Here is a 21,317-nt window from a genome sequence, read left to right as displayed (position 1 = left end):
AAGCGGTGCGGCCATCCGATTGGCTCGGCCTCCAACTCCAATCATATTAGAGACAACTCCGTGTTCATGATCCTTAGTGCCACCTTAGTTTGTTGATAGTTGCTTGGTCTGTATTAGTTTTAGGGTTAGTCTTTTGTGTGCCATTTGCTGCCTTTTGTTTTTGAACCCAACTTGTGACTCCTTTCATTATATTGCAAATACCTTTCTGTGTACAGAAGTTAATCTTGCATTTGGCCTCTTTCTGTTGTAAATTAAATCATACAGTTTTGATAGCACACTTCGTTTTTGTATTTGTGATTGCACTTAGGGACTGTGAGGTGTCCCTTCCTTATGTGGCGCACCTTCACCACCACCAGACCGGTGCGTAAACACAGACATCTGAGACTCACCTTCATGAATATGGACACGATGACAAGTCCATTGGGGCTCTTGGCAGCTTCAGTATAATTTGTATACAGCTCATGATTGTAGTGAATTAGCTGAACCTGGAGGAAGAGAAAGAGTGAGTGAGTGAGTGAGTGAGTGAGTGAGTGAGTGAGTGAGTGAGTGAGTGAGTGAGTGAGTGAGTGAGTGAGTGAGTGAGTGAGTGAGTGAGTGAGTGAGTGAGTGAGTGAGTGAGTGAGTGAGTGAGTGCATTTGTCTTTGCTACATTGTGGGGCCCATACACGCGTTTTTCCTGGTTTAACTAACATTATGGGGACCGACTTGAAATTGTGGGGACATTTTGGTGGTCACCACAAGTTCAGACTTCTTTTTGAGGGTCAAGACATGGTTTTAGAATTTAGGTTTGAATTGGGTTATGGTTGAGGTTAGGGAAAGGAATGGGGGAAGGCAATCATTTTTTATGGTTGGGGTTAGGGGAAAAGGCTAGGAAATGCATCATGTCAATTAGATGTCCCCACGATGACAAACGACAAACGAATGTGTGTGTGGGGGGGGGGGGGGTGCGTGTGTGTGTGTGTGTGTGTGTGAGAGAGAGAGAGAGCGAGAGAGAGAGACAAAGAGCAGTCAAAATATCACTTTTGCCTGATCGATCCAAAATAATGTCGACAACATAAAAGTTTTTGTTTTGTTTTTCATCATGAACTATGATGAACCTTCTAGGGTGGCTTTTACTTTTTAATCTATTTCCGCTTTCGACTTTAAAGTAATGCTCGCTTCTCCTCCGATAAGGGTGGCGCGAATGACGCGACTGCACAAAGGAACATACGCGACGCCACAGTTAATTTCGCGTCCGGTGTGAACGTAGATTAAGAGTGCCTAATCTCTTGGTATGGAAAAAAATTTGGGATGTCCCGATCCGATCACTTGATCGGAAATCAGGCCCGATCACGTGGTTGCTGACTCGATCGGAATCGGACATTGTCTCTCGATCAGGACTCTGATAAATATATGAGGTTATTTTCTATAACTTTTTATTAAATCTGGATTTGAGCGGTGACATAGAGTGAGACTTAATTTTTCAACACATCTTAGCGTACAAAATAGAGTCACTTTGCTACAGTGATACTATTAATGCCATCGAGCGGCGGGGCTAAACAAGGAAATAGCGCCGAGGTATGTGGAAGTGGATGGTAAGTTATTATCATCTTTAATGTGTAAAACGGAGACAGTGCGACATGCACCGTGTGCAAAGTGAGCATTTTGTGTGGCGGAAAGGATATAGACAAGATGCGTTGCACACTTCCCCGCTGCTGCGCTGTACTTCACTGACAGGCAGCCCCGCCGCCATTAGGCGCCGGCGACTCTGGACGCACTTCGAAGGGAGCCCAGCGCCTAGCCTAGCCTGAATACAGAGGTCGGACGTCCTTCGCAGGGTCGCCAAATCTCACCCGGGCTGGCAGTCTAGCCTGGTGCGAGTCCAGAGCCAAAGTCAGGATATGGTAAGAATAAAGACAATTTTGCTTGCTTGCTCTTTAAATGCAACCTTTTGTTTGTTGTAAAGTTGGCTGGGGTTGTGGGTTGTGGTAGGTGGCGGGTGTGGGTGGGAGGCGGGGGGTTGTGGGGGGAACGGAGGCTGTGGGTTGCCATGTGGGCCTGCCATGCCCTGTTCTGCTGCATTGGGTCTGAGCTGCAGGCTGTGTGGGGGGCGCTCCGGGCTATTGGGTTTGCTCTCTGGCCGGTGGCCCCCACGGGGCCCGTGGGATTGTGCCCTGGCACTGCTATGGGCTGGGAGGCCCTGGGGGTGTTGTGCTTGCCTTGTCGGGCCGAGGTCAACGGCTCCCCTCTTTGGTGGAGGTTCTCATGCATGTTAGATCCACCACATCAACATCTACCGAAACTCTAACAGGATTTGCTTCTCCCACTGGTCGCTAAATCAGTCGAGGCTGGTGTTTGTGGATCTCACTGTGCTTCATCTGTCCTTCCTTCCTTTCTTTAGTCTTTCCTCTGGTCTCTTGAGGTCTCCCTAATTTGTTGGAATTTAGATGTTTCTGGTGTGTGAAAGATTCTGCTTTTGTAACTCTGTGGGTAGTGGGTGGTGTCTAGTTGGTGCTAGATTGCACTTTGTTTCAGCTTTCTTTTCTTTGATCCTTCCTCTGGTCTCCTGACAACTTCACGACTGTGGCGGGACTCTGAAGTATCCGGTTAAGGTGAAGCGTACAAACAAAATTTGACTGTAAATATGTAATTGCTTCGCTTACTGATGTAGCTTAGGTGTACACGATAGTATAATTTGCGTAGCTGAACCTTTGCTTGTTTTCACCACTATTATTTAGAAAGATGGAAAATAAGATGAGGCCCAAAACTGACCCTTGTGGGACACCCATCTTTAATTCCAACAGGGATGAGTTATAACTGAGCCATGTCACACACTGAGTTCTATCAGGTAATTACTGAACCAGTTTAGTGCACTACATTCTTTAGATAAATTCATAAATAAAGCAGCACAAGACTTACTGTTATCTAAAGCTAAAATAATATCATTTGTAAAATATTGCCCGTCACCCTCAATTTTTTTTTCTCTTTTTGCCTTTTTAAACATTTCCCCCTAGGGAATGTGTGTGCGTGCCTTGATGGATTAACCCTGTGTTTTCCTCAAACCAACCAGAGACAGTTCAAAAAGGAAAAAACTCTTTGAACTTCCCTCCAGCAAGGGACTGAATTTCGTTTAAACAACCCACAGGAAACACATACCTCAGTGCCTACCGAGATCTAAAAGCCTGTTCAGCAAGTAGACTAGCGATAGGACTGCTTCTCAGTCCCCAGACCAATTTTATGGTCTGGTCTATCGACAGGAATCAGCTATGTGTGTTTTGGAAACAACTCCCCTCGGAAGTTATACGGTACCACAGTGCCCTCCAGCGGTCACTATCGGTATTATCATCAACGATCCTGCCGCTCGTAACTAATCTGAAGTCTACATAATTCGGGACATAAACGGACTCTATGTACTTGACTGAGATCAAGTGACTTCTGTTGTTTATCTTTGTACACAACCTGTATTTCTATCTCAAATGATTGATGTGTGTAACTTCTGCAGCCACCTAAGTTTAGCTAATTAGGAAGCTTAGCGGATTCAATAATTGTATTTTATTATTATTATTTTTTATTTTTTTTTAAGAGTTCAGTATTGTTCATTCAGTAATTTTACCAATTTGACATGTCATAATCACTGCTCTTTTTTTTCTTTCTTTTTTTTGTATGTGGGTGGGTATGTGTGTGGATTCAATAATTTTATGATCGCGGTAATGTTTGAAATTGGTTCAGAATGATAAATGAAGCATCTGGTTTGTCAATTCTGATTTAAAAAATTATCAAATGCTATCCCAAAAGCTTGGCCTCATTTGACCAAGTCTGCTTCAAGTGCACAGAAGAGGCGGGAACTGCTGGACCCCCTGCTAACATTCTTAAAAGCCAGCGCACAGAGGAACTTCCTTCTCCTCTCTCTTCTCTTTGTCCACGCTTCTTGCCCCATGAACTTCTCCTGACCATCACGAGAGATTTGGTTGCCGAACATGCTGACAGCGACCACGTGGCTTCCTTCTTTGAGCCCCGGACTTGCAACCACACCATGCGCCCCAAAGTGCGCATCACGCAAGGACTCGCAACTAAGCCGTGCGCCCCAAAACGCGCGTCGGTTCCTGCCGATAGCCGACCCACCTACTCTACTGCTCTCTCAATCACGCAGCGTCCCGCCGACCCAGTTCCACGACCGCTGTTAGGCACCGCCTCGGACTTTACTGCGGCCTCTCAGCATCGCAAGCACAACCAGGACTTGTGCCATCCAAGGACCTGCCGCGGCCTCCATGCAGCAGCCTCCATGCAGCAGCCTCCATGGCGCGCGCGCACCTCTCCACCAACTGGGGACCTGCAGCGGTCTCTCAGCCGTGCACCATCACCATCAGCCAGAGACATTTTTCTTCAACTGAGCCAAGTCTCTCTCTCTCTCTCTCTCACTCTCTCGTGTACCTGAACCAGCCCGTAAGTGCGCCTTCATTGCAATCTGACCATACCAATGGCGCAACGCTTTGATCCAAATATAAAAGGATTGACAGGTCAAAACGCTTCCATTTATTTTCCCCATCCACCTTTTTCATTACCTTTTTATCTTAATTCATTAGGTTGCATGTTTTCTTTTTATATTTGATTCACATTTTAATTCCATTTCATTAATAGGTTAGGCTGTGACTGATATATGTGTGTGTTTACTAAATAAATTTGTTGTCTAGAGATTCCATTTCTGCAAAATACTTTGTGTTTTCTGAGTGGATTAGTAATTCTCTTATTAAAGAAAATAATTCCATAATTAACTACAGTAGTAACTTCAGATTATGAATACTTGATAATAGGATTTGTATCGTTTATTTTGCTCCTACAAACAAGCAAAGTCAACGTGGTGCCCCCAGAGGTTGCTTAGGAAATTGCAACTCCCTCAGTAACGTCTACATTTCTCATTTGCCATTACGGCAACCCAAATAATCGCTACTGCTGTAATAGTACTGTGTCCTTGTAGGAAGCCTGATTGATTGGGGTTTAAAATTGAATTGTTCGCTAAGAATTGTTTTCGTTGCTCATTTATTAGAGATTTGAATGTTTTAGCCAAAACAGATGATTATCAGATAGTTACCGTCTGGATATTGGACAATAATTATCTAAAAGCGTAGGATCACCACTTTTTAAAAGCGGGAGGACAAATGCAGATTTCTATGTTTTCAAATCACACATAGACAATTATTGCACTCACCTCTCCAGAAAAAGCCTGACCATTCAGCAGGTGTTCAGAGCCCTGATTGTCTTCACTACCAAAGTGTAGCCGAATCTCCTCCAGACGATGGCTGTACATCATAGGCCCACCAGAGATATTAACCAAATGCTCCTTGTCCAATTGGACAGAAACATGGCGGCCTGTGTTATACATTGTCCCCCCTACCTGATGAAGTAATTAGAAGGAAAAAGGTGTGTAAATGTGCGTGTGTGTAATATCCAGTAAGATAGATGAATAATGTAAATAATTTTACACTGGAACTTAACTGAATTTGAACTTCATATGAAATTATTTTTTGAAATGCTATTTTACTTTAATTGTCTTTAGTCTAATAAATTTATCATATCGGAAAATACATTTTGTGGTTTGCTGTCACAACAAATAAATTAACCAAACAACCAACCATGTGTCATTAGACGTGTTTTGATGCTGGTTAAAAAAATAAAAAATAAACTTTTTTTATAGCACGTCAGGTTTTTTTAATATTTAGGGCCTGAGCAGCAACTGCTGCGAGGTCTCTGTTTTTGTAGAAACTATCTTTATTTTTATTATAGCGATTGCTGCAAGGTCCCAATTGTTCTGGTAGAAATTATTTTTCTTCTTATTAGTTACAATTATTATTAACTCATTCACTCCCAGCCATTTTCACTGAAGCAACCCCCTTCGCCACAGCTGTATTACTTAATGGATTTTGCAAGGCCCACAGAATATTGTGTTATATTGCTATAAAAACATGGACCCTACCAAAAGAAAGATTAGATCACGTTTGTAGTGAGGTTGGGGGAAGGTGGACCCAGATGCAGGGAGGCAGAGGTGGGATCAAAAAAGGATTTTCTTTAATAAAAAAAAAAACAAGGAGGCAAAACAAGGTGCCTGTCGGGAACAAAACAACAAAGTGAAAAAAGGCAAACTAGGCAAGACGTGGGAGAAGCGACAGGACAAAAAAAATGGCAGCATGGCAGGAGGAAAACACAATGAATAGACACAGACATAGGGGAGACAATAGACTAAATACACACACTAATTGACAGAACGAGACACACCTGGGCAGGGAACAAGTGGCAGAGGGTGCTCATTGGTTGACACATGAGGAAGGGCAGGCAAACAGGTGGACATGACAATGCTTGACAAGACCAGGGAGGCACACAAGGACAACATAAAACACAGATTATGACTGAAACTAAGGTAGCATAAACTCAAATAATACCCAGAACATAACAAAAGCAACAAAACCAACCCTAACACAACCCAAACCATGACCCCCCCACCCCTCAAGGGACGGCTCCCAGACTGGAGCCAAAAGCTGTCGCAGCGCAGGCGCCGCCGGACGAGGACCAGAGGGCGGCCACAGGGCGGGCACCGCCGGAACAATGCAGCAGACGAGAACCCCTGACATGGCGCTGCAGCAGACAAGAACCCCTGACTTGGCGCTGCAGCAGACGAGAACCCCTGACTTGGCACTGCAGCAGACGAGAAACCCTGACTTGGGGCTGCAGCGGCACAGGCGATGCGGCCAGGAGCTGCAGCGGACGGGAATCCGAGGCTTGGGGCTGCAGCGGCACAGGCGATGCGGCCAGGGGCTGCAGCGGACGGGAATCCGAGGCTTGGGGCTGCAGCTTGGCTCGCCGTTGCCTTGGTCTTCGCCTCCTTTAAGCTGGGGGTTGTGCTTGGCTGGACTTTTCTTGGCTGGACTTTTCTTGGCTGGACTGATTGGCTGGACTGTGCTTGGCTGGACTTGACTTAGGCAGGCTGCCAAAACAGTTGGTCTGGTGTAGCATCAGCCTGCTGACCAAGACTGGGGGTGCGTGACTAGGTGAAACGAGACTAGGTAAGGGACGAGGGGAAGTGGTGACATAATCCAAACATGAAGGTGACCAGGGGATAGATGGTGTATGTGACTACAACCGGGATAACCGAGACGGCGGGGAATGAAGTGACACGGAAACATGTTCTACGTGACGTGACGACGGGGGAGATGAAAACAAAAAAGCTTTCACTCGCACTCAAACCAAAATCAGGGCACTCACTCTCTTCACATTCATCCTCTAAATCGGAATTTAACTCTGTTTCCGGGTCAACAAAAACATGGGGTGGCAAAATGTTGTTATAAGCACTCGGGGAACCGTTGTAAGCCGAAAAACTAAATCAAAATCATCTAATTCATTATTGGAGAGCTAAAAATCAGAATAATCGCTAAAAGAAAAAAAAGACTGCGGGACAGGAAACAAGGTAGTGAACTAAGTGAACTCGACAAATTAGGTGAAGAGGACACGGATAAACAAATATTAGACAAAAAAGCTAAGTCTACGTGGAGGGATTGGGGTTGGTCAGCAGGCTGAACTTGCTTGGAAGCGACAAGAACTCTGTGCTGGGTCCAGGTGTGGTTGATTCATTCTATCACGTTTGTAGCGAGGTTGAGGGATGGTGACCCAGATGCAGGTAGGCAGAGCGAGGAGGCAGAGGTGGGGTCAAAAAATGATTTTCTTTAATCAAACAAAAACAAGGAGGCAAAACAAGGTGCTGGTCGGGAACAAAACAACAAAGTGGAAAACAAGTATATTTCTATCTGTTTCCGTTTTGAAGCAATTAGCATTGGAATATAGCTTATTTTCATCATTATTCACAAATCTATTTAAAACACGGGATAGTAGCTTTTTTTGCAACATGGCCCTGGTTGATCTCTTTTGCTCTGCTACCACCTGCTGGCCTTTTTTTATAACTACCATTGCTATAAGCATCCTCTTCAGGTCAAGTAGGGGATCATGGCAATATTTGAAATAGAAAGTTTGTATACGTTTTGGGGAGCAAATTAGTTAATATTTGCAAAATGAATCACATTTTTCAAGGCCTAAAGTAATCAAACTCACTCATCAGGCCTGGCCAAAATTAATGTATCTTAAATAGTGGTGCAACGGATCACAAAAGTCACGGTTTGGATCGGATCAAGGATTAGAGTCATGGATCGGATCGTTTTGCGGATCAGCAAAAAAAAAAACAAAAAAAAAAAGGATAAATAGTACTTTGTCTTAATTTAGTGCTTTTTCCATTAAATTAAAATAAAAATCAATTCAAAATGTCTAATATAGCCGTGTAGGATTTAGTGTCTTCATTTATTTTGTAAAACATCTTTTCCCATTAAATAAAAAAATAAAACTAACCCTAATAACCCTAACAGCTAAGTTTGACATTTTGAGTTGAATGTTTTTTTAAGGCAGAAGTGTTTTATAAAAGAAAGACTATTTATCTTTTTTTTTTAATGATGAAAAGACTTCAACGTGCAATTTAAGCCCCATTCCCTTCCTTTAAACATGGAGAGTGAATTACAAAGTAGCCTTGGTCCAGAATATTGAAAAATAATTAAAGTAAGCCAGGTACCAGCTGTCAAACTTACCCCAGCTGGCAGCCCGACACTCAATGGTCATGTTAACAGGTAGCCGATAGCCACTTACATCTGAGACTTTCGTTTCATACAATTAATTAATTAGCGTTTTTTTAGCGTCCTAAATTTGCAATTGAACAAAGTAACGAACTTCAAAGTAAAAGTGTACTAAGGCTATTTGCATTGCCGTCAATGTATTACTGTTTTTGGTCAACCTTATTTTGAAGTTAGGTTTAGCCTGTTACTTTGAGTATGTTTCAGCTTCCTTGACATGTCATGTCAGAATGTTATCGACCTTGAATGTGCCTGATCCGAACCGTCCACGGATCAATGATGGTCCGTTGCACCACTAATCTTAAAGGTATTACAGAGGATTCTGTGGTGAACGGGTAGCCCAACGGCTGTTTGTGGTTTCTCAATAGTACGCATATATGTATGTTTGACCTAGGCCTACGAAAACTGACAGCATGTACAAAAACGTCCATTGCTGATATATTCTATAATGAACAGGAAGTGAGCTATTTATTTTTAAATGTCCAATTTTGTAAAAAAAATTCTAATTTATAGGGCCCATACTTTTTTGCTCCCATGTCCAACTGACTTCAAACTTGGGTTGTCTAAAGGCAGCGCTGTAGCTGTGTCTCGTTTTGCTCTTACTGTTCTCGTTTACCCTCCAATTGCAGGGCAACTGCAAGGGCTGCTTTAGTGACACACTTTGTCCATGAACAAAGATGTAGAAGAATAGACGTGAAGGTGACGAGTAGACAAATGGACAAGAGAGTCGGATGTCTGGAAACAAGACCCGACTAACATAAAAGAGAACAGTGAACAGTTGCAAATACACCCATACCTTTTGTCCACCAGTGTTTAGTTTCATGGATGCGAGATAAGGATCAAAGATCATGTGACTGGTCTCAATGTTGACTGGTGATTGCCTCTTCCCCACTGAACACAAGTTCCAAGCTGAGTTTACCAGGCCCCAGAAAGACGGCACTGCAACACAAAAAACCAATTGTGTAAGATATTGTTAGTACCGTATTTAAAAGATGTGTCTTTGACATGGACAAGTGGTTAAAATGTCGTTGTTGAATGTGCTGAAGGGCTTGGCGTAAGTATGTAGTTCTGCATTAAATCAAGGGCGCATCTGACGAGAAAGTTCACTCCTTTGTGTTTTTACTGTTGAGACATGCCTAGCGGAAAAAGAGCGGAAGAGGCTGAAGAGATAGACTTGTCTTTAATAAAATAGAGAATAAAATAGAAAATGCAATTCTGGTGATTAAGAAGGAGGTGAAGAAGGACATTCTCAGGCAGGTGGGTCTTGGTGAACGCTCAGAGATGTGGAGATCCTTGAGTATGGTTTCTCTGGATTGTATAAGATGAAGATGTCCACCCATTCATTGGCACGACTGTCGAGAGGCTTGTGCCGGGGTATGGAGCATTTCAGCATGACTCTGTGTGTGTGTGTGTGTGTGTGTGTGTGTGTGTGTGTGTGTGTGTGTGTGTGTGTGTGTGTGTGTGTGTGTGTGTGTGTGTGTGTGTGTGTGTGTGCGCGTGGGTGTGGGTGTGGGTGTGGGTGTGTGGGTGGGTGTGTGTGTGTGTGTGTGTATGTATGTATATATACATGCATACATACATACACACACACACAAACCCAATTCCAAAAAGAGTTGGGACTGAATAAAAACTGAATGCAATCATGTGGAAGTGCCAAATGTTAATATTTTATTCAGAATATAATATAGAGAACAGGTCAAAAGTTTAAATTGAGAAAATGTATCATTTTAAGGGAAAACTATGTTGATTTTAAATTCCATGGTGTCAACAAATCTAAAAAAAAGTTGGGACAAGGCCATTTTCACCACTGTGAGGCATCCCCTCTTCTTCTTACAACAGTCTGCAAACATCTGGGGATCGGGGAAACAAGTTTCTCGAGTTTAGAATAAGGAATGCTGTCCGATTTTTGTCTAACGCGCGTCTTTAACTGTTCAACTGTCTTGGGCTTTCTTTGTTGCACCTTTCCCTTTATGATGCGCCAAATGTGCTCTATAAGTGAAGGAAGTAGACTGCAGGCTGGCCATTTCAATACCCAGATCATTTTCCTATGCAGCCATGTTGTTGTAATTGGTGCTGCATGTGGTCTGGCATTATCGTGTTGAGAAATGCAAGATCTTCTCTGAAAGTGATGATGCCTGGATGGGAGCATATGTTGTTCTCAAATCTGAATATACCTTTCTGCATTAACGATACCTTTCCAGATGTGGAAGCTGCCCATGCCACACGCACTCATGCAACCCTATACGATCACAGATGCAGGCTTATAAACTGAGTGCCGATAACAACCTGGGTTGCCCTTGTCCTCTTTAGTCAGTATGATATAGCGCCCCAGTTTTCCACAAAGAACTTTGAATCGTGATTTGTCTGACCACAAATCAGGTTTCCACTTTGCCACACTTCATTTTAAATAACCCCTGGCCCAGAGAAATGCCAGACTTCTTGCTCTGCTTTAGAAATGGCTTCTTCTTTGTACTGTATAGTTTTATCTGGCAAGGGTGGCTGGCACAGTGGATTGTGTTCACCCACAAAGTTTTCCTGAGCCCTTTCTGTGATTTCTCTTACAGTAAGCATTCCTGTTTGCGGTGCAGTGCAGTTTAAGGGCCCGAAGATCATGCACAACTTGCATACTTGCTTATTTCAACTTAACTAATCTTCTCTATGAAATCAATAACTTAGTAATTCTAACTCCCTTTAGAGATAATGGCTCCAACACACCGGCCCCATATTGGTACTGGCGTAAGTCATACAATACTAAAACTGAAAGTCATTATGGAGCCAACAAAGTAATACTTCTTTACACATAACTTAAACTCACATAACTACTCAGACTTAACAATGTAAGAAGTACTAGCATTCGGTACTTTTAATAATAACTTAATTAATACACAAGTAGTGTAATCGTGCAGGCCATCTGGTCTGTTCGTCAGGGGCCTCTACTAGTAAGCATAGCTTGCTTATTGGTCGCTCCATTTCACACATCTTGGTTCGTAGACGAACATTGTGGACTAGACCATTAGAGTCTGGATAGGTCTCTAAGACTCTGGCCATCAACCATGATACACGTGGTGCTGTGGGTTCCACAACAAGCACAATATTTCCTTTTACAAAGTTTTGTCTCTGACGGCTCCATTTTGACAGAGCTAGGGGCAGAGGAAGGTACCCCTTGACCCATCTTTTCCAAAATAGATCAGCGACGTACTGTAGTTGTCTCCACCGGTGTTTGGTGTACAGGTCATCCTTGTTAAACAGCCCCGGAGGAAAGCTGGGTTGGTTCTTCTAAAGGAGGAAATGGTTAGGAGTTAAAGCCTCCAAGTCATTCGGGTAACCAGAGACGGTGGTCAACGGACATCCATTAAGAATGGATTAAGCTTCACACATAACAGTATATAGTCCTTCATCATCTAGCATTTGTTGTGTAGTGACAGAAAAAAGGGTCTTCTTTACCAATCCGAATCAACCGCTCCCACGGACCTCCTTGGTGAGGGGCAGCAAGGGGGTTAAACGTCCACTTAATGTCATCTTGAAGAAGAGCTTTCTCCATATTTTGTGTATTCCAAGTCTTCATGGCTTCCCTCAATTCCTGTTCTGATGAGACAAAATTTGTACCATTGTCTGATCTAATTTCTTTAACCTGGCCTCTTCTTGACACAAAACGCCTAAAGGCATTGATACAGTCTGTGTCTAACGAATGGGCAACCTCCAGATGAATCGCTCTGCTGGCAAGGCAAGTAAAGATGACACCATAGCGTTTTACTTCAGAACGGCCTCTTTTCACAAAGATTGGACCAAAATAATCAACTCCTATGGAGGTGAAATGCGGCATAGCTGGAGAAATGCGGTCCTTAGGTAGGTCTGCCATCTTTTGTTGTCCGAATATTTGCTTGTGGTGCATACAGAATTTGCTTTCCTTGCCAGGGAGTTTACTGATGGTATCCAAAATCTTTGTCTAAGGTATGACATGTGATTTTGTCCTCTATTACCAGTTTTTTTGTGAATGTGTCACATGAGAAGTTGGGAAATGTGGTGTTTCTTTGGAAGAATGGCTGGATGAACTGTTTCAAGTAGCATTGCTAGGCTGCTTAATCTTCCTCCCACCCGCATAATTCCTTTTTCCATCTGAAAAAAAATAATGAATAAACAGGGCTATTCCTTTTGGCGTTTGATTCTCCCTTTTGCAGGGCAGCCACTTTCTCTGGAAATCCTTGAGTCTGACAGAAGCGTATAATGGCGATTTCTGCAGTCTTCAGGTCATCTGTGGTCAAAGTTCCAATGTTCAAACTTTCTTTGAATTTCACCATTTGGTTTTCGGACAATCTTGGAGAGCTAACAGACATTTTGACCTATTTTCGCTTGTTCTTAATTTGAATGAGTAGAGTTTTCAGTTTGAGAAATCAAGCTACTGCTATTTGCAAGTCAATCCAGTCATAGTAGTAATGCAGGAGGTTTGTGGCATCACAGCCCTTGGTTACAATGTGTTAACAGTGACTTTGGTTCTTTTAACTTCAGGATCTTCTGAACTAAGTGGGTAAGAGTCAATTTGAGGTTTAGGCCAACTCTTCTCATGTGCCTTTAAGAACGCAGGGCCATTGAACCAACTGCAGTCAAGTAAGGTTGCAGCAGCCAACCCTCTTGAAGCATGGTCTGCAGGGTTGAGCTTTGTTCCAACATATCTCCACTGCATAACCTGTGTTGTTTCCCTGATCCTGCTGACTCAGTTTGCTACAAATGTTTTGTATCTTTGACTGTCATTCCTGATGTATTTCAGAACAGACCTGCTGTCTGTCCAAAAGACAGAAGTTTCAAGCCGTAGCTTAAGTTCTGTGGTCAGAATGTTATCTATCTTCTCTGCCAGTGCTGAGGCAGTTAGTTCCATTCTAGGGATGGTCATCTGTTTTATTGGGGCCACACAAGCTTTCCCCATTGTGAAGGCTATGTGGACCTCATTCTTATCATTGGTTAGTCATATATAGCTCTGTTCCATATCCTTTCTCCGAGGCATCACAAAAGTGGTGCAGTTGGGCAGACTCTATTGTTCCAAAGGTTTTTGGCTTTATGCACCGGTCTATGTTCAATTCTGCAATCTGATCGAGTCCCAGCAACCATTCTTTCCAGGATCATACAATGTGTGGTGGCAACTCATCGTCCCACCCATAATTGTTCTTGCAACACTCCTGCAAGATGTGTTTGGCAGTGAACACAAAAGGGGCTATGAATCCCAATGGATCATACACAGATACAGCAGTGGACAGTATGCCTCTTCTTGTACATGGTTGCTTTTTCAGCGATACACTTGAAAGTGTCACTGTCTGCATTCCACGGAACGCGCAAGGCCCTTTCCACAGGTAGGGTTTCAGTGTCCAGATCCAGATCTTTTGCCACTTTGTCCCGGTCCTCTCTTGGGATAGAGGCTAGCACAGCTTTGCTGTTGCTCATTCACTGCGTGAAGTTGAATCCTTCCTTGGCGCAGGCTTCTTTGACATCTTTGGCTAGAGCAATGGCGTGGCTCTCTGGAACTGACTTTAAACAGTCATCAACATAGAAGCTGTTTAAAATGGTGTCAAAGGTCTCAGCTGAAAAGTTGTCTTGATTGTCTTTGGTCTTTTGTTTCAGAGTGTAACTTGCACAGCTTGAAGATAATGTGGCACCAAAAATATGTAGTCATCCTGTAGTCCTTCAGCTCTTGAGTGACATCCCCTTGTGGCCACCAGACAAATCGTAGGTAGCCCACATATGATGTTTTGACCTTGACTCTGTGAAACATACTTTTGATGTCAGCCATGAACGCTACCGTTTCCAAACGGAAGCGAAGAACACCAATCAAGGAGCTGGTCAAGTTTGGACCTTGGATAAGTTGGATTTTTAAAGACACACCTTGGAAGGATGCTGAGCGGTCAAATACGACAAGTAGTTTCCTTTTCCTGGGGTGGTAGACTCCATGGTGGGGTATGTACCACACACCTTCCCATGGCTGGGTTGGCATTCGGCCTGTGTGACTGGTGACTGCATATCCTTTTTCAATCATTAACTCATAAATGCAGAGTAGTCCTCACAGAACTTGGGATTCTTGTAGAACTTCCTTTTTAAAGATTTGGCACGCTGTTCTGCCATTTCTTTGTCATCTGGCATTTTGCAATCGTCCATTTTTAAATGGAAGTGGCAGATAATAGCGTCCATCCTTTAGCTTAACCGAGCTATCCATCATATTCATGAATTGTTTGTCCTCAATTGATATATCAGTCTTTTCTTCATAATTATTCTCAGTGAAGTCATGATTGTATTTCTGAAAGAGCAAGTTGTCTAATGTTACTTGTATGTGATTGGAAAGTCTTTGTGAAGCAGGCCATTCACCACCCATCCTAACAAAGTCTTGGTTGCTAATAACCTTCCATGGCTCAATGAGCTTGGGTGCATTGTCCTATTTCTGCATCTATCTCTGGCAGTTGGGACCTCCTTCAAATATGGCCACTTCTCTATGTCTTTTTTGTGGGTATGTGCTCCTTTAAAGCAGGGATTTCCGCTTGAGTGTATGTTTCAGGTAGTCGTACAAAGTCGTTGTCCAGGCTGCACACCTTCAGGCCAGTCCATCCATAGCTTGTTACTGGCTTCTCTTGTCCTAGTGTCCTCAGCATTATGGCCTTTTTCTTCCCAGTGGCATTCAGAGGCTTCCTCAGTAATTCTGTACAAAAGGTAGCCGTACTGCCTGGATCGAGAAAGGCGTAGGTTTGGATGATTCTTTTGAAGCCAGAATGTTTAAGTTGCACTGGCACTATGAAGAGTGTGCAATGTTTGTTACTGGCCCCGTTGTGCTCCTTATTCAGGGAAACCAAAGCACTGCTGAGTGCTGTCCTTTCAGTCTTTGTCTCATCTTTTGCCTCAGTTATTTGACTATGCAGGATAGTATGATGCAGCCACTGGTAGATCCCAAAGGTCAAGCTCCTTTTGCAGTCCTGGCTGGTATGACCTTGAATGAGACAATCGAAGCAAACACCTTTGGATTTAACAGTTCCACTTTTTCATCGTGAGTCTTCTTACTCATTTGTTGACATGAGGAAATGTCTTGGCTTTCTGAGCAGCAAATACAGAGGACCTGGCTTTGTTTTTTGACAGGCGCTTCCTTTCTTGTTGTTTGAGACTGAGCTTCCTGTACAGCTGTTATGGTAGCAAAACTGCTTTTTGGACGTGTGAAGTTTGAGCTGGGTTTCGTGGACATGCGTTTGGCTCCTTTGATATCCCTTCTTGCTGCAGGCTCCTGGATTTCACCAAATGCAGGAAATGCTGGCATCAATTTGGCATTTATTTCAATAAATGACACTAGATGAGGGAATTTAGCTCCCCTTTAAGTATGTTCCATGTGGTCATAGGCAGCAGAACTCCATTTCTCTCGTAACTTGAATGGTAACTTGGTGATGATGATCCTCATGTTACCAAGACTGTTTATTTCATCCATGTAGTCAATCTCATGCATGGTATTGCAACACCCTCTAAGAAAAATTGCATATCACAGTAGTGCCTTCTTATCCTCTGCCTTAATGGCAGTCCAATTAAGGCCTTCTCAAGATATGATGTCGCAAATTGGAAGTGATTTCCAAAGTTCTCTTTCAACAGTCTTTTGGCTTCCTTGTAAACCTTACGGGGTTCCATGTGCAAACAACTGTGTACAAGATATTCTGGCTGTCCAGTGGTGAACTGTTCTAAGTAAAACAAGTAATCACGGCAATCATCTGTTTCGCTCTCTATGGTGTGTTCAAATGATCGAATGAAGCTCAGGTTTAAGCGCATCACCTGAGAAGGTTGGGATGTCTCTGGATGGGAGTAATGCAAGCCTTTGTTCCTTTATGAGCATTTCAGTGACATGATTTTCTTTTTGCAGGACAAGTCCACATTGGTACTTTGTGATTGTGGCAGTAGTGGTTGACGCAGTTGTGATTTCAGCGGTTGGGATTGACGCAGTTGTGATTTCAGCGGTTGGGGTTGACGCAGTTGTGGTGGTTGTTGCGATGTCAGCAGTTGGGGTGGTTGTTGCAATGTCAGCATTCACTACACTTACTGTTCTTGCGGCCTGTTCCATTGCTGAAGCATGTGCTGTGCATGTCTTCAATGTTTTGTAGACAACTTTCTTCTTTGTAGTACATCTTCAAGGCCACTGCCTAAATAGTCATCTACTGGTTTGATTTCATAGTTTTCTTCTTCCTCTTACTGAACAGCTGGGCCTGTCCTCCACATCTTCAATTCCATCTAGTTGATTAGTGTGTAATGGATTTTCTTTTAGTTGGGGTAAAGGTGAGTCCTTCACAAAGGTGATCATTTCTGTTGATCCAAGCACCTTCACTTTAGCATCTGCTATTTCAGTTTGCAAGGTAAGTCATTCTCTCTTGGCTTTCAGTTCAGGCTCCTGTTTATCCAAAGCCAACTTTTCCTCCAATGCGGCTTGGCTTGCCAACAAGGCATCAGCATGAGTTTCATGACGTATTTATGAGGATCTTGAGGTTTTTGCAGTAGATTTAGATGCTCTTGTTGTTTGTCTTTGAATTTCCTCCTGTATTATCATCAACTTGAAGCTGAGGTTTAATAGGAGCATGGCTGAGCCAATGGTTAGCCTCAGTTTAGAATTCATACATGTAGGCTAGTTTGGGCTTGAACTAACTCCTGAGACATTAACTCTTGCATTGCCTTGTGTGATTCAATGAATCCCACAACAGTGTCATCAAGCCTTTCTTTATGCTTCCTTACGGCTTTCATATCATTCACAAGCCAGCATCAATGGTGTCATTATGTTCTTTACCTTTGTGAACATTGCATGATTTGCATTCCTAACACCAGTTTAAGTTCTTATTTTTCCCATTATACTTTCAAGGGTGGGTTTTGGAAACCTTTTTACTTTAGTAGTGGACATTTTTCCTTTCAGAAGTCGTAATGCAGTCAAAATGAATTGTATTATTATTTTATTGTATTACAGTCAATACCACAGATTCATAATTGCCCATCATGACTTCATCTTTTACTTATGCATTTTAATTATTAGTAATGGTATTTCTGAATCATGAGTTAATCATTAGTTAATATTTGGAAATTGTGAGTTCATAATTCTCCAACAGTTGCAAATTATTAGTTCATCATGAGTTCAGATAATAGCTCATCATGACTTCATCTTTTGTTAATGAATTTACAAATTATTAGCTAACAATTTGGAGATAATTTATTCATAATCTTTTCATATTTACAATTTATTAGTTCAATATGAGTTCTCAAGACTTCATCTTTGACTAATGTATTACAAATGGTTAAAGTTGCAATATGGAACTTTTTCCCCAAAAGTAACTTTACAATACGTTTTTCATTTGACCATTTTTGAGTAAAATGCCTTCTAATTAGTAGATTAACACTTTAGCTGTTCACAATGGGTACACCTGCAAGCCTCTGGCCAATTTTAACACCCCTTGTGACCATATTTTCATTTCCAAAAAAAGAGGACACTCAACCTAACCCGAGATACTTGATACTCAGATACAAGATGCCATACTATTTTAACATATGCCTCCTCTGAATGGGTAGAAAATAAAACAAAAAAACATTACTCTCTTTTGAAGTCTTACATTTTTTTGCTCACCAATCTTTTCTTTTTCTTCGCTTCGAGCGGGGTTTGCACCCATCACCTCCGGTGAGGCAGCTCAACACTTGCCACTCAGCTAAAGTTCTGGGCCACCGTCAACCAGTGCGCAGTCTGCCAGCCACAGTAAACGTTGCAGTGCACTCTGCCTCCCATTTGCCGGACAACGAAAAACAGACTATTTTAAACCGGCCCGGATGCCCAGAAAAAATGTGATAAAGTGAATATCTCCCTGTAAAACAGCCTATTTCCTCACAAAATCAAGCTAGCAATAGCAATAGCAATGCCAAACACCATGTAAAGTGATTCACCCAGTTAATCGAAGCACATATACAAAGCCAATCTTTCCTTTTGCACCATTCTTTGTGAAAAGTACAAATAATTATTTGTCCCTTACTTTGCTGAAGATCCGGTAGCTAAGGCGTTGGTCTCCCATCCTTTAAAAGGTGAAGTTTTTCCTCAAAAGAAAGGCGTGAAAATAGTTTTGTATTCTCCAGAGTGGCGTCATCTTACCGCTTTTCTGTGCATTAAGTGTGTTTTGAATTCACGAATGCACGTTCGCATAGGAATAATAGGAATAATAGAGCAACGTAAAAAAAAAATATCTGCCTATTTACGTAAAGGACTTTTCTACTGGGAAACTGACTATGCATACGCAAACACACATCGCTACATGGACAGGGTTGGGAAAAGCACAGCAGCGGTGTGCCTTCAGGAGGATCATTTTTGGTGTTTGCAAAAGATAGAATAGTATGAATATATGAGCCTCTCCCCAGTGTGTTCACAATCCGGCCGGCATAATGTTTCTGGGTTGAGATTATATATGGATTTGCTGGTAAAATGATTCCTTTCCCGGATGGCTCAAGGCACATTCATGCAAATCTAGATCAGTAAATATCGTGGTAAAACATTACATACTATTATATGGGTTTCCTAGAAAAAATTTGATCAGACGATGGAACCCATTTGAAAAATAAATATTTACAAGCTCTTTCTGTTGTATTAATGAATGTACGAATGTCATTAAACTCAGTCAAAGGCTGGGCTCTATTTCAATGTCACACAAATAGACCTTTTCCTGTTCCAACAGCACAGGACCTACGGATCTTAATCAAATAACATTTACTAATCCCAGCTAACAAAAACTACCAGATGCTCTTTCAAAATAAAGAATATGTATGTTTATAAGTGACTAAATGAAAATGTTCTGCACCTAAAGGGTCTGGATCCCAGGAGGTGAGGGAGAGGTTATCTGGATCCCAGGAGGGGGAGACATCATTCCACATCTGGTCTACAAGGCCGCCGGATCCATTCCAGGCTCATCAATCTCACCACCTCAACCACAAATTGTTCTTTAATACCATATGACTGCTAAACTATCTCCTCTCCTGCTAAAGGGCCTGTTTCTTATTCTAATGATAATGACTACTTCCCCCACACTACCATTGCTTAATGTTGCGCCTGCCGTTTGCGATGATAAAGATCCCCGCTGGAATTTTTCTGTGAAATATGAATTAATTCTATAATTGGACTCTTTCGAGTCCAAAAGGGGGATTGAAGTGAATTAATTTAATTATAACTGTTTGATTTATAATATTACTATTTAGAAGTGGACCAGTTGGGCAAGAGGGGAGAAGGGACATCTCTTGTGGCTCTGAAAACAACGTAAATCTTTATCTTGTGAGAAGAGGGGGAAGTTTGGTGACGTGTATTGATGTATCATGTGACTGTCTGAGAAGGAGAGGATTGGCCGAAGAAGACAGAGGAGGGGTTTGAAGAGTCACGAAAGGATACTAGTGTTTGGGACAAGAGGAGGAGCATCACACATGAGGGAGAACAATGGCGAAGTTCAGCCGATCTCATGTATCCATAAGCTTATGTAAAAATAAATCCTGATTTCACCGATCTCATTGTCTGAGTTTGATAATCAACATTATGAACACGGGAAAACAAAGAACGATTTTCCAACACTGCTAAAAGAAATTGTCACAAGTGATGTTGTGACCCCGCAGTCCAGTAGGAGGAGGACCAGGAGCAGCTTCAGCAGCGGGGACCTCATCATCAGACTGTTCAGATGTGTCCGTCGCTGTGCTGCTGTGTGTCTTCTGCTTCATTTTCAGCAAAGATATGATCCAAAGCTTGGCTTGCAGTAACTCTTCTTCTCATTATTGCTCGCTATAAACTTAACTCAATATTTCAATGGTCCAGGGCGAGTCATTGGGACACCACACCCTGACGATATAAATATTACCACCATTTGCATTGGAATGCTGAACAATGGGCACTTACATTCATGATCCAGTGCCGTTGATGGATACAGCCAGGTGTGCCTTACAATAACGACAAACCATTGCTACTTGCTGTAAATTGGAGATCTGTAATCTGCATTTCAATGGTCCAGGACGAGTCGTTGGACCTGATGATCATGCAAATTACCACCTACAATACAATACATTCAAAACATCCATACAATGGGGACTTAGATTCATGATCAAGCGCCGTTGATGGGTACAGCCAGGTGTGTGATACAATAACATCTAACCGGGCTGAAACTGACCCCAACAACACAAAAGTCATAATTTTCACCAGAACATTTTATAATTTGAAAAACATTTTTTTTTTTTGATTTTGTTTAAATAGACATTACCGACAATTTCAAAAAGTTTTGATGCTGTAAACAAATTCATGTAGTACTTATGTGCACTTAAAACGGGTCGGTGTCGACCCTAACACAAGAGGAAGGTTAAATTCCGTGAAACGCTGACAAAAAGGCCTTGTGTGAGTGTGTGAAGTGCACGGAAGTGTAGTATCGCTTGATACTTACTTCATATTAAACAAATAGGATTGTAAGTGACAACTCATTGTGGAAGCAAAGGCAAGAATTATCCGCCCTGTTAAGTGGAAGCTTGAGAATTACCAGTGGGAAATTTATCATCACCCTGTTTTTCAAACATCAGTCCCAAGAACACCCTAGGTGTTGACAAACTGGACCAAATTTTCTAAAATAGGGGGGTTGAAATACCTGCCCGTGAACCGAAAACCAAACGAGACAGAAAAATGAGACTTGAGCT

General features: G+C 42.4%; 1 protein-coding gene across 4 annotated transcripts in view; it reads right to left on the bottom strand.

The window, feature by feature from the left end:
- The window catches only part of LOC147157257 (carbonic anhydrase-related protein 10), a 115,371-nt gene that overhangs the window by 48,104 nt on the left and 45,950 nt on the right, over positions 1–21,317 (bottom strand). For all 4 annotated transcript variants that reach the window (XM_086065256.1, XM_086065258.1, XM_086065255.1 and 1 more), the window contains exons 3-5: positions 9,436–9,578; positions 5,186–5,371; positions 390–485 (exon numbers count right to left, since the gene is read on the bottom strand). In XM_086065256.1, the coding sequence (XP_085921382.1) occupies positions 390–485; positions 5,186–5,371; positions 9,436–9,578 (425 nt within the window). The remainder of the gene's footprint in view (positions 1–389; positions 486–5,185; positions 5,372–9,435; positions 9,579–21,317) is intronic.

Source organism: Leptonotus elevatus, chromosome 20 (assembly GCF_054856555.1).
Source record: "Leptonotus elevatus isolate MCC_2025b chromosome 20, RoL_Lele_1.0, whole genome shotgun sequence".
NCBI classification, from domain to species: Eukaryota; Metazoa; Chordata; class Actinopteri; order Syngnathiformes; family Syngnathidae; genus Leptonotus; species Leptonotus elevatus.
This window is presented reverse-complemented; position numbering and strand designations above follow the sequence as displayed.